This window comes from Ambystoma mexicanum, chromosome 4p (assembly GCF_040938575.1).
Source record: "Ambystoma mexicanum isolate Mex_15411 chromosome 4p, UKY_AmexF1_1, whole genome shotgun sequence".
Taxonomy (NCBI): domain Eukaryota; kingdom Metazoa; phylum Chordata; class Amphibia; order Caudata; family Ambystomatidae; genus Ambystoma; species Ambystoma mexicanum.
Genome location: NC_090927.1, coordinates 177,327,209 through 177,341,050, shown reverse-complemented (window position 1 = coordinate 177,341,050; position 13,842 = coordinate 177,327,209). Strand labels below are relative to the sequence as shown.

The following is a 13,842-nucleotide window of genomic DNA, read 5'->3' as shown; positions in this document are numbered from 1 at the left end:
CGCAGCGCCTTCAACTCGAGCGTGACTGGTAAGGTCTCTCTCTTTCCCTTGAAGGAGAAATTATGTGGTATTAGCACCTCGAGTCCGGGTTCAGCGCTACTGGAGACTTGATGGTTAGGTACGTTTGCACGGAGGCTTTTGGTAAGTATGCACCGCGTAGAGAGAGAGAGCGCAGAGAAATAAGTATCTGCGTTATTGGAGCAAGCGCAATGAATAATGTCTCTTCTTTTTACAGGGGTTTGTGCGCTCATGCAACTAACCTGGATTCCAGCATTGCGGGAAGATTCGGTGAGTATGCGCAGCATTACTGATGTGCGCGTGTTAACGCTGTTCTTCTTTGTTCTTACAGGTGCCGGTGTATAAGTCCCCTCTTGACTGGAGATAGCTGCAGCGGGGAGTAAGAACCAGGTAAGCCAGAGCGGGTAAGCAGAAGCAGGACGATCCGGAGCAGGTAAGCAGAAGCAGGATGATCTGGAGCAGGTAAGCAGAAACAGGATGATCCGGAGCAGGTAAGCAGAAGCAGGATGATCTGGAGCAGGTAAGCAGAAACAGGATGATCCAGAGCACGGCAAGTGTGTTGCTATACAGCTCACAGTAAGCAACACGAAGCACTGACGAATCTTGGGTGTGGCATATACAGCCAGCCACACCCAAACACTAGAGAGCTGATGAGTTATCATGCACTTCCTGTTTGGCAACAGGAAGTGGTAACCAGGAAGTTACTACAAACACTAGGAAGGAATGAAAGGAGGGATTTGTTATGTGTTCTTTGTGTGGCAATGCCAGGCCTGCCAAGCCTCCACCCAGCTTGCCCCAACTACCTGCCTGATACCTATGACAGTCACCTGGCAAAATGCTGCATAATGTCACCCTCAGGAGGGAGTGTGCATGAGAATGAGGGTGACAATGACAATTCAGACTGCAAAGCTGAAGATGGGGTGCAAGTGATCCAGGTCATTAATGCTGTCACTGGTGTGAGAAACCCAGATCTTTGATTAGAATCAATGGGCGTGAGGTTCTCATGTTGGTCAACAGTGGTGCCGACTATAACCTCATTGGCAAGGATGCATGGGAGAGAGTCTTCGGAAAGTGCGTGCTCAAGGAAGTGTCTGTCAAAGCCAGTGCATACAGTGAGAGTCCCATTTGCATCATTGGGCAGATGCATGTAGAGCTAGAATTCCAAGGGAAATGTGCCAATGGGAAATTGTATGTGACAGATGTAGGCAGGGACTTACTCTCATGGAGTAGTCAATCTGCTTTAGGGATTAAACTTGATCCCAATACCAATCAGCATGTATATACAGGAGTGATCAGTGGTGAGGATGTGAAGGAGAAGTGTTCTCCAGCAAGTGTGTCAGGTGTGAGTTGTGAAGATGTTTCCACATGGGCACATCATGTCTTTCAAGAAAGAGTGGGCTGTATGTCCAAGTTCATGCACAAGATTAAAATCAAACCAGGGTCTGTTCCAGTGGCAGCTAAAGTTCGATCAGTTCCGGTGGCCTTGAAGAAGGAGGTAGAAAGAGAACTTGAGCGGACGACAAAAGCTGGAGTAATTGAGCCCACCGAAGTTTCGAAGTGGGTGAGCCCCATTGTGGTAGCTCTCAAAAGCAACAGGGCTGTTAACTTATGTATAGATCTTAGGAGACTAAATAGATGTGTAAGTGCAGAGCGGTTCCCATTGCCAAAAATTGATGAACTCATATCTGATTTGTCAATAGCCAAAGTATTTTCATTGCTATATTTGAAGTTGGCTTATCATCAAATTTTGCTACACCCTGATTCTTGTTATCTAACGACATTCTTTACCCACGTAGATATGTTCAGGTGCATGTGCATGCCATTTGGATTAGTTTTGGTGGCAAGTATGCTCCAGAGGGTCCTGCACTGTTCAATTGATGTTCTGGCAGGAGTGAAATTCTAGCAGGATGACATTCTGATATGGGGTCAGTATGTGACTAGTCATGATGTGAGATTTGCCAATGTTCTGGAGAAGTTGGGTGAAACTGGGCTCACTTTGACCGTGGAGAAGTGTTTCTTCAGGAGAAAGGAGGTGGACTATCTAGGATACAAGTTGACAGGACATGGGCTAATGCCCTAAATCAGTGCTGTGGAAGGGATCTCGGAATTGCCGGCTCCCAAGTCCAAGATGGAGGTCTCCTCTTCGTTGGGGCTTGTGGAGTACTATGCTAAATTTATCGAAGGTCTGGCGAGTAGAACCAGCGAATTGAGGAAACTCACAAGAAGGGGACAATGTTTTCTTGGTCAAATGAGTGTGGCAAGGAGTTTCAAGATATTAATGTTATGTTGCATCTTAGTATGGTATGATGAGCTAAGAATATGATGTACCCAGCACTCTATATGGAATGTTATTGGATTAAATGATTCTAGGCATAGCGGTTGGAGCCATCGTGAAGAGAGTAGCTGTGCTGGGGATCTGTGCAAATGTACTTGATAATAAAAGGTTAATAACCACGTTTGGTGTTCGTGATCCTTCTTACAATTAAGGAGAGCATAGTGCATGTACCCGTTCTGAAGGGGTTCAGAGAAGGTCTCAAGGCTATAATACACACCAATGCCAGTGATTTTGGTTTAGGTGGAGTGTTGTTGCAGGAAGGCAATTTTGGTTACGAGACCACAGTGGCCCTCGCCTCAAGGGCTTTGAGGGATGTGGAAAAAAGGTATTCAGTGATTGAACAGGAAGCATTGGCTGTGGTTTGGGCCATTGAACAGTGAAAAGTCTATTTGAATGGTAGGAGTTTAGTTGTGAAGACAGCTCATAAGCCTCTAGTCAATATCTTCAACAAAGGTGGGCTTGACCGTGTGTCTCGGCGTATCATGAAGTGGGTGACAAGAGTTCAGGGTCTCAATTTTGTTGTTGAGCATGTGGAAGGAAGGTTTAATACCATTGCTGATGCGCTAACATATAATCCTGTCAGGAGAGATGGAAAAGTGTTTCATGATGGGCCAAGTGTGGATGTGAAAGATATTTTCACAGTGGATGCGTTGCCAGAGGATATGTGGGTGAAGGCTTGTGAGGATGATGATGTCTCTCAAGCTGTGAAACATAATGTTTTGGGACGTTGGAGATGAGTTGCTGAATTGTGATCTCTCGATTGTGAAGTGATTTAAGTACATTAAAGATGAGCTTTACATTCAGAGTGGCATGGTGTACAGAGGAGATCGTCTATGGTTCCAGAAGGAATGAGAGCTTGTGTGACTGAGTTAGGGCACAAAGGACATATATCGGTTACTAGGATGAAATCTGTTATTGGGACTCTGGTGACCTTTGATGGATCTGGAATTTGAGCGTAAGATTGAAGAATGCGTGAATTGTAAGGGGAGTGATAAGGTTCTGAGGACCCGAAGGTTTTGCCAGAGGTCCTACAGGTGCCGTGGGATTTAATAGTGATTGATTTACTGGGGCCACTAAGTCTGCCAGGATCTAGAGACAAGGTTGTTGTGGTGGCTGACATGTTTTCCTAATGGCCGGAGGCACAAGTGTTACGTGATGTCACTACTGCCAGCATTTTGAAGGGGGAATTTTTAAGGAAAGGTTTTCATTCCACACTTATCAGTGACAATGGATCACAATTCATGTCAAGGGAGTTTAAGGAGTGGTTGAAGTTGTTGGGATTGGACATGGGAAAATGGCATTGTATCACCCCCAGAGCAATGGTTGCATTGAACGTTTCAACAGGACCATTATGAATGGGGTCAGAATGGATGTAGCTAACAATCAAAGTTGGAGAGATGTCTTGTTTAAGAGAGTTTTCCAATATCAGATTACACCACATCTGATGAATGGGATCACTTAATTTGAACTGTTTAGTGGGCGCAGACCCAACACTTTGCTCACTCCCGGTTGGTTAAAAAGATTGAGTTTTGTTCAGTTAGACTCTGAGATCAGAGAACACATTGCCAGACAAGGGGAGTTGTCCAAGGAGAGGTATGATGGAAGGAAGAGGTGTGTCTGCAGAGAATTTGAGCACGGTGCCAGGATGAACATTTTGCTTCCCAGGAAAGGAAGGATGTGTGCCTTGAAGTTTTCATCAGAAAGTGTGTTTAAAAAAGATGATGAAAACTCGGTCAGAGTGTCTGGAGGGGAGATTTGGAAACTGGAGAGATTGGCTTTGCTTAAGTAATCTGTTCAAAGAAGAGATGTCATGTTTTAAGTAATCAGTGCATAGATAGGTTGTGATGTTCAATGTGCGATTTTTGTGTCCTTGTTCACATTTCTGTGAGGGAAGGAGGTGTGTTATTATGCACTTCTCCTACTCCTTTGCAGCGTCCCCACAGCTCCTTTCTCCTTGTTTCTATCCCTTTGTGTTGTCAAGTGCTTAGAATCCTACAACGTTCTAGATTTGTTATGATGTAGGCTATGGAATGTACAGTTTGTGAGTTGGCGGAGATGACTTGATGGAGACGGCTACAGCCATACATGATACCACATAAACTTAAATTAATGACTGTAGCTTCAGTTCTATGTGTGTAACTTCCAGTCATTTCACGCATCCAAATCCATTCCACTTTCCCAGGTAACCAGTGCACTTCTGTAGCTGGATGGTCCCAGGCTGCATGCGGTCAATAAAGTCCTCCTAAAGAGACCAAGCTTCAGGTTTTCGGGTGCTGCCTGCACTTTTCCTCAGAATGTGGTGTGCGTATGCCACTGAGTTCCACCATCTAGCCCTGGACAAGGCTCGCAAGTCCTTCCTGTTCACTGTTATCTTACGCAGCACATCTGCTTTCAAGGCATCAAACAAGTGTCTCTTGGCCTCAGTACCCCCAACTTGAGGGTGGATAGTACCACATAATATGGCTGTCATTGACAGTTGTACCTGTAACCTGCACATCTCCAAAATCAGCGGGCAAATATCTTCCCAATATGAGCATGTAAGTGTACAATGATACTACATGTGACCCGGTGTACCCATATCCCCCTGACATGACCAACGTAGAGTAGCCTGCCCCATTGAATTTGGTCTCCCCAACCTCGGCGCGGTGAGAAATGCTCTGTTGAATATATAGGGTTTGGGTAACTGAAGCCAACATTGAGGTGTGCCTAATGTTCAGCCATATGTCCGGCCAACTGTGCACATGGAAGTCCCCTCCACATAACTCCATCTAAGCCCTTTTAGTCATGAGATTAGAGTGAGGAATCCGCGATGCGGATAATGCTTTATTGACTGACGCTACAGACGAGGGAGGGGATTTAACTATCCCTGCCCCCTACCCTGTCTTTCTCCTCTTCCCTTCCTACAGCTTAGTAGTTGCCAGTAATTCTGACAGCCATCTCCTCTCATGTGTTCTTCCCTCGTTCTATGGCCCACAGGGTTAGGACCAGGTAGCGTTGCCTTCCCCTGGCCAGGGGAGAAGACCTTAGGCTGGGGTTCAGTGATGACTCTGCAGGATTCATCTCTATTATCCTTACTCTATTCAAACACCCACTCCCTCTCTATCTACTACCCTCACTCTGCTGCTTCTATCTCCCTCACCTTGACAAACACTCTCTCGTTCACTGCTTCACTCTCACAAACCTGGTACCTCTCTTTCTCACAAATACCTCATGTTACACACTGCTTGAGTAATGTGCCTCATGAGGGTCTGCATCATTCTTCCTCTGTCTGGTCTCTTGGTCTGCCTCCGCCTCCTCTAACCTCACCCGAACAACCCACATTCTGCCTTTCCTTCTGTCTCCTTTTATACTGTGGTCCTGCTGAATCTGCTTATCCCCCCACCCGCACCTGACTTAAAGATCCAATCTATGTCTGTCTTTTCCCCAGAGACTGTGTTATACTGGTGAGAGGCTTTAAACACCCTTCTAAGCCACTCCCCCTTTTCCAGTGTGATTTTGTAAACAGTCTGTGAAGTTTTCTCTACTGTTTCTTTTTACTGCTGTGGGTCTGAAAGTTCCTGTTCCTGTTGTTGCAGTACATTCTTTGGTTTTCTGAGTTGCTTGACGCATGCGCTTTTCGTACTTGTTCACAGTCTGTAGTAATTGCTGTGTTTCAAGTTTTTTGTTTGTTCTGGGTTTTCCTGGCTGCTCTTAGGTGTACTGAGTGAGTCATGGTTCTAGAAAGGGAAAAAAAGAACACTGGCCAGCTAAAGTGCTAGGAGGTATTTTGGGACAGAGTCTAGTGCCATTAGTACCAGACATGGTACTTGAGGGGGTTATAGAAACGGGGGTCCCACATTTCCCCCTCTCCTCTCTGACAGAGTCATGATCCTGACCCTATCACAGTAACGAATATGTTTTGGCCTTGTGGGCTCTCTTTGGCAGCCTGGTCAATTTCCATTTTATTGCTCCACGTGGGCTCTTCACTCTGGCATGTAAGCAGGGTATAGTCAAGCGAGGAGATATAGTGAAATTTGTGTAATTTAGGGGTTTGTCTCTGCTGTTTAAAGTTGGGCCATGGTTGCTATAGTATGTGTGATTTAGCGACTTGCAACAAAGGAGTAGTCAAGTTGCGACATGCCTTCATTTTATCACAGACCACTTGTATACCCCACAGTAGATATGTGAAAGAAAGAGGGCGTGGGTAACAATAATTCAGCCATGATGAAATGGAGCAATGCCAGCAAATACATCTCATTGGCCATAATGACGTGGTGATCAACAATACAATCTTCCAAAACCTTTGCAACCGATAAAGCATTAAGTGCTGTTTATCTTTTCACATAAGGAGTGTACTCTCCAAGAGCCCCACTTCTAATGCAAAACCACTAACGTTATCTGAATGGAAAATGTAAGAGGGTGCTGGTCCCGACTCCTCTAAGTGCCTGGCTGCCATGTTGATCCCAAAGCCCATGAGAGTAATACTAATGCCGCCCGGGTACACAGCAGCGTCTCTGTCTCACATGCATGATAGATCTGGTCAGACCCCTTCTGGGTGCTCCATGGATAACACATTCTGAAGGTCTGCCCTTACAAAGGATCTTCTGGATAAATGAATTCAGGTTGCTGTTTAGATATTTCCCTTGGGTACCCTGTGTATATGCCTCATTGCATTTCCTCTTCCCGCTGGATTGTCCTCTGGGAGCTGACCTGAGCGTCACTGATCCTTGACTTTCAGAGATGATCTTTTCCGTGATTGCATTTGAAATCAGTCTGTTGTCCTTTTGTGTTGGTTGAGTCCATGGAGGGATGTATGAAGTTTTGAGTAGAGATGTTGGCGCACTGTTTGCTTGCTTCATTTAGTGGGAATTGAGAACAGGGACCATGTACTTAAGGGTTGTGCATTGTGAGATGTTGGGGTCCATTCTGTGTGTTTTTAACTGCGCTTCTGACCTACAGTAAAAATATTTGTCATAGAACCACCTCAATTTTAGGCCAGACAGGCAAGACTTAGAAACCCTGGCTGTTGGGAACAAACACATGGGCATGCTCTAGTTTTGATGTTGCAAACGGTCACATGGGATGCATTGGGTGTGATGCAACTCTCTTACTTGCTAACTCGCCTCCAAATTTTGTCTATGTCAGAATACAATGCATAATGCCTTAATTTCTGTGAACATGCCCCTTTGTGTTTGTCACTGTTAGTTGATATTTGTTTTCAATGTTTCCTTTTGTAGAGGTCCTCTGAACTGGTACCGAAATATTGATAAGAACTGGAAGTGGGGCTGTACCGCAATGGGCAGAAAGGTACAGTAATCTATTATTTATGTAATGCAATAGAAATACAGTAGCTATTTTATTTTTCCAATAAACAAAAATATTATTAAGATTAAAAAACATTCTCAGATGGTGATTTTTTCCCTTTTTCCCTGACTGGTTTACCCACTTTTCCTTGAGTCCTCAACAAAAGACCAATGAGGATGTGAATATTTTTGTGGACTCCTCTGGTTAGTGGCAGCCTTTGTGATTACAGTGGAGTACAGTCTGCTCTACTACAGGATGTCCCCAGTGGGAACCCCTGTTTGTAATTGGCTTTATAAGGTTAAGGAGAAGATTTTCCACAAGAAACTCTGTACCTAAGCAAGTATGGCTGACTGGGCATGTACCATTATTGAGTGTTGTGTAATGGTACATGACAGGAAATGTCAGATACGCTAATAAGGTTCATGGTAGAGAGGCAAAGGGACAGCAAAAGGAGATGGTGCCAAGAGACAATGTTATCAGTCAAGCATATTTCAGGATAAACATGTTGAGTCTTTACATAATGTACAAGAGTATCAATATGTCATATTTACATCTATGTACAGCTGGTATAGCAGGGTGGGGTTTTAATGAGGCTAGGGAGTGATACCAGCCGACAGTAACAGTTCCCCAACGAAGGAAAGGGGGTGGTTCTCAAGTCAGGTTTGAGGTTGAATACAGTGGAGAAGTACTTAATTTAATGGATAGAGAGCTCGAGTTGAGGGCAGTATGTGCAGGGAAGAAGTGAACATAATAAGGGCAAAGGAAGATCAGGGAACAGAGACGCTGATGAGAGCTTGAGTTCTCCGGATGCAAGAGGGTTCATAAAGAGAGGTGCAGTCAGCAGGATAGGAGGGATCAAGCCGACAGATGGATTTGTAGAAAACATGAAAGAGTTTAAAGAGGTAGCATTGTCACATGGAGAGCCACTTCAACAAACAGGGTTTGAGATTTTAGTATGGCAATAGCAAGTAAAGTCATCAGCCAAGAGAGAGAAATGAAGGGATGGAGAATGGTTGAGGGCAGGGTGAGATGAGAATGGTCTGGAGAGCCCTGGATACTTCACATGGGTAAGAGCAGAGTGACAAGAGAAGATTTGCATAGTAGGAGGACTTGGCCAAGTCAAGAACATTTGTGTAGGGCGCAGGGAGAGCAAAACAGGTGCCAGTGACATAAAGGGAGGCACATATTTGATCTCAGCTGCTACAGTGGATATCTAGAGTTAAAGATGAGGGCAAGAGGGCGCGAAAAAAGAAGTGAATAGTGGAGCTCAAAAGGGTCAGCAAGTTGAAGAAGTCATGCAAGTCCTTATCAACGGACTTGCCAAGGGGATTAGAGAGCATCTAGAGGGAAGACCTGACTTAATAATAATAATTTAGCATTTATATAGGGCTACGAACCCTCAGGTATCTGAGGCTGCTTATTATTACTCACGGTGTGTGGTGGTCATGACTTGATTCAGAAAGGGAACCCTGGTTCATAAGTGAGGTGGTGGGCCAGAGTAGAGGGGTGAAAGCTGCAGTGAAGTGTAAATAAATGGTTTGGGGGTAAGGTGGGGGAATGAAAATGATGATAGAAGAATGGAGAAAGATGTGATTCTGAGAATTTTTATGAATGTGGGTCGGCTGGTTGTGGCAGGCGATAAAATTGTGGTCACAGATGGAGAAGTTAAGGTAAGAGACAAAGGGCTTCATTCAGTAGTCGAAGGGGCCGGATCGGTCGGGAGCGGTCCTCCTCTACTTCTTTTAATTAAGTTTTACCGTTCATATACTTTTATTTGAAAAAGAAACCGTTAATAACGGTGCCGGTGCAATCACGAGTTCTGCTCGCGGGTGGCGGTCTACACGCGTGGTCAGACCACGCATGCCGTCCGGCACCGGCAAGCAGAACTCGTAATGTGGCTGAGAGGTAACAACGGCGCTGGTAGCACTACCGGCGCCGTTGTTGCCTTTCCGCCACATTCGTAATGAGGCCCAATGTAATGTTTTACTGGATCCAGCAACGGAAGCATTTGGCAAGTGAGGCAGTGGCTTCTAAATGCGTGCGGTCAAGAGGAGAGGGAGTTCTCTTTTGAAGGGGCCAGACAAGAAGCTATGACTGTCTACGTTTTTAGGAATACACAAGTAAGCAGGCCCTTAAATTACCACTGCACCTGTCAGAGTGGCTCCAGGTCTCTTCCATAGACAATCATGTGTGGTTACTGCTACAGTGCCTTTTTGTTCTAGAGAAACTGTTTACTTCTTCATTACACATAGTGCACGCTCATGTTAAATCCTTTTCAGTTCAACCTATTACAATGGTGAACTAATTAAGACAGCCTTGATATTAAATATTACAGAATAAAGGAACATTTAATTCACAAACAAGATTGAGTATATTACTCGCTATTAATCCGTATTTTCTATTTTGCAGTCACAACACGTATATTGTTATTACTAGTGTGTGCTAATAGCCTTATAGACCTGGTGTCAGGAGGGGTCATTGTCACCTGGGATAATGACCCTTCTCCAACTTGACATGCGGCCCTCGGGTTTGGCTCAGGCCTTTACTTGTGGGCAGGTCATTATCCTGCAATAATGACCCCGTCCCAGGTCTATGTGGTTGTATTAATAAGTCATACATCATTGGCAGAGGGGCTTTGTTAAAGCAGCTTGTATTTGCGCTTTCTTTTCATCTAAAATGACAGCTTACAGGATATGGTTGGTGTGAGAATGGAAATGTGCATGTGCCATGTTCTGAAAGGTTGTTACATTTTGCTGTGCTCTAGAGGTGTCACTTCGCTGTAGATCATCATCATAAACGCATTTATAGCATGGCCTTGGATTATAGTAAGATTTATTTTCTCTAAGAATCATTCAACAGCATACATATAAAACATAAAAAGATATCTAAAATTCAATGTACTTTTAAAACCTCTCATAAAACATAAACGTTTGTGTTTGGCGTGGTGTGTAAGCAGGGTGTCCTGTGTTGCTGTGAGGAGAGGCCGCCATTACTGCTGGAACTTGGAAACTTGGAAAAAAAGATATATATATTTTTTTTTGCTGCCAGAACTTCAGTCCGTTTTCTATGTTCAGCAAATTTCTTTATTTTTTTCTAAAGCACTGCACATGCGCAGAGTGCAGTGTGTAAGCAGTGTGTCCTGTGTACGGGGCGCAGGTGACTCCACTTTAATGGTAATCCTAAACACCTTGCCTCGAAAAGACTCGCAGCGCTGACTTTTGAACTGTGTGGATACTTCCATCTTTCACTGAGCTAGTGCTTTTGGAACTGAATCTTTGTACAACATCCGTTCCTTTAACCCCACATTAACTGTGTGTTCCTCTGCATCTGTGGGGCCTGCCCTTGGAACAGCCACTTTCTCTTACTTATCAGTGCACGACATCATTCAATTTAGAGGTTGACTGGAACTGCGGGGCAAGGGCCCTTTGACCAGTGTCTAACCTCTTTTTGACTGCATTTTCTAAGTATTTGTGGGGGCGACTGGTACTGCGTGGCTAAGCTCTTTGACCAGTTTTTAGCCTCCTTTTGTCTGCATCTTTTAACTGTTTGTGAGGGTGACTGGAACTGCGGGGCAAGGCCCTTTGACCAGTCTTTAGCCTCCTTTTGCCTGCATTCATTAACTGTTCTCAACATCAAAAAAAAGAAAACTAACACTATTCACACCCAGCCGAGTACCCTCAGAGTACTGACTGCACATCTGCACAGCACCCTGCAGCCTGCTTCATCGCACTCGATTTCCTGTTTTTTCTCTGTGGATTTATTTCAACAGAATTGGACTTGTGGATCTGCTGGATCTTAGCCACGACCCCATCTACTACATATCCGGCTCCTGCGCGCACCTGCGCGCGCGCACCCAGCCGGGTACCCTCAGAGTACTAACTGCACGTCTGCACAGCTCCCTGCTGCCTGCTTCATCGCGCTCGATTTCCTCTTTTTTCTCTGTGGATTTATTTCAACAGAATTGGACTTGTGGATCTGCTGGGTACTAACTGGATTGTATTGTATTGTGCATATTTCTCTATCTATGACATTTCAGACAACTTATACAATCCTTTCTTTACTTTTAGATCTTAGCCACGCCCCCATCTACTACATTACCAGCTCCTGCATGCACCTGCACGCGCGCACCCAGCCGAGTACCCTCAGAGTACTGACTGCTAAGCAGCGGTGCAGCGAGTCAACAGGTTACTCTCTCAGCTAGGCAACGAGTTCTCTCGTTTGTCGCTCAAAACCTTTCGGCTGGTAGAGAGTTTGAATTCTACAGTGAAGCCACTCTTAGCTGACTGCTCACGTACGTTTTCAAAACCGTTATTCGATGGAACTGTCAGCTTCTGTTAGTCCTCCTCTCGCCCTGCCGAATTGCATTAAAATGAATCGGCTTACGGCTGGCATGCCCCGTATCCCGACTCACCTAATCACTCAAATATTACTAAAATCCCCAATTAACTCGGGCCTGGGTAAACCCGGATCTACCTCCAACAAAAAAATTGGATTTTCACCCGATATTCGAAATTTTCTTTTCAATACTGAGAATGGTGGTAGTGCCCCGTTAAATTCACAACCGCTGAATACTGTTCCAACACTCCAACGCATCAATGTGCTTTTGTTCAACCTAGCTCAGTTGTCTCAAATTTACCAATGCTCCTTTCTGATGCAACAATGCAACGTTGCATCTCTGTCTCAACTGGCCCCCTCACCGCTGAGACGTTTCACACCCCAAGTTATCTACCTGAATTTTCAATGAAACCAGAAGGCAATATTTCAGTTCCCCTTTCTCAAGCTTCCACCTCAATCCCCTTATATTCACAGGTTATGAATCGTTCTTATGGGAAAAATATATTCACAGGTTATGAATCGTTCTTATGGGAAAAATGATACTCACAATCAGGTTGTTCACCCCTTATCTAATCACCATAATCCCACCCACCCGTTCCCACTTCCTGTCTCTTATTCTACTCAAAAGACAGTTTCTGGTGTATCAAGACCTGTGACTCCACAATCCTCTCACCAAAATGACACAAATATCTCAGCTCTTTCCAAATCTCCTGAGCTTTATCCTACTGACGCTCCCGAAGACATCATTTCTTCTGGTGATTCGGATCGTCGCTAGTTGCCTCATTCTCTAAACCTCTGCCACGCCCATCTTTTGGATTTCCGTCAGTTTCCAATCCAGCTCTGGAAGCTGCTCTAACAGCGATTAACACTAGCATTTTTACCTTAACTAAATTGTTTGAAGTGATAGATCTTAGAACAAGCACACAAAATGAGTCTTTAGCCCTTCTGCACAACAAACTTGATTGGTTTGCTGCAAATAGAGCAATTAGCCCTATTCCTGTATTGAATTTGTTAAGTGCCTCTCATGTGTCTCCAGAACATCAGTCTGTAATACCTTTGGACATACCACAAACTGATGCGGTGGGTGTTGAAATTCAACCCATCTTCATTCTTCATTGTCGCCACATCCTGTTGACATTGAAGATGGCTCACCTGACATCCAAATCATAGAGAAACCACTCTATGATCTTTTCTCCAGACCTTCGCACAATAGAAGGCGGCGGAGAAAAGGTAACAGGAAACGCACCTCTCAAAGTTTCAATGATTGTAGCCATAATCAGAAATCTGATCAAAGACAAAACAAAAAATCAAAAAATATTTTGTCACCACCAAAAAATAAAAAATCTAAATAAAAAAATAAAAAATTAATCGCTAACATTTCAGTACCTCAGCATGTTTCAAATGAGCCCATGGAGTTGCCGAGCGATCCTTTGCCAACCCTACCAATGGCTGCTATTGCCACAACCTTGCCCCCCGATCCAGTCCCTGGTATCTCCAAAGGTAAGATTCCGGTAATTGAAAATTCTGCATGTAATGTGCCTTTATATGATTGCAAAGTTCTTAATAACTGCAGTTTGAATAACACACATGACCAACTCATGAACCTATCAGTGTATCCTGAGGACAGGAATCAAATTGTGGAGGACGTTCACCTTGGGTTACATGACTCCTCGCGTAGTAAACGACAGGTGTTACCAACTTTCCATGTAAATTTTGACATGGACTTTAGTTCCTTTAAAACCCTCAATTAAAGGTGTAAGGAATCGCCTTTGACTATAATCAACCAGACTGAGAGAGATCCTTCATTAATGCCTTCGTCCTCAAGTCTGCTTAGTCTTTCTCCAAAGTTGGCTCAAAATCCCCTTGTACAA

At 44.4% G+C, this 13,842-nt stretch overlaps 1 protein-coding gene across 1 annotated transcript in view; it reads left to right on the top strand.

Moving 5' to 3' along the window:
- EPHX2 (epoxide hydrolase 2) overlaps positions 1-13,842 on the top strand; it is a 1,142,911-nt gene that overhangs the window by 973,249 nt on the left and 155,820 nt on the right. Inside the window, exon 16 of the mRNA XM_069605642.1 lies at positions 7,570-7,639. Within this exon, the coding sequence (XP_069461743.1) occupies positions 7,570-7,639 (70 nt within the window). The remainder of the gene's footprint in view (positions 1-7,569; positions 7,640-13,842) is intronic.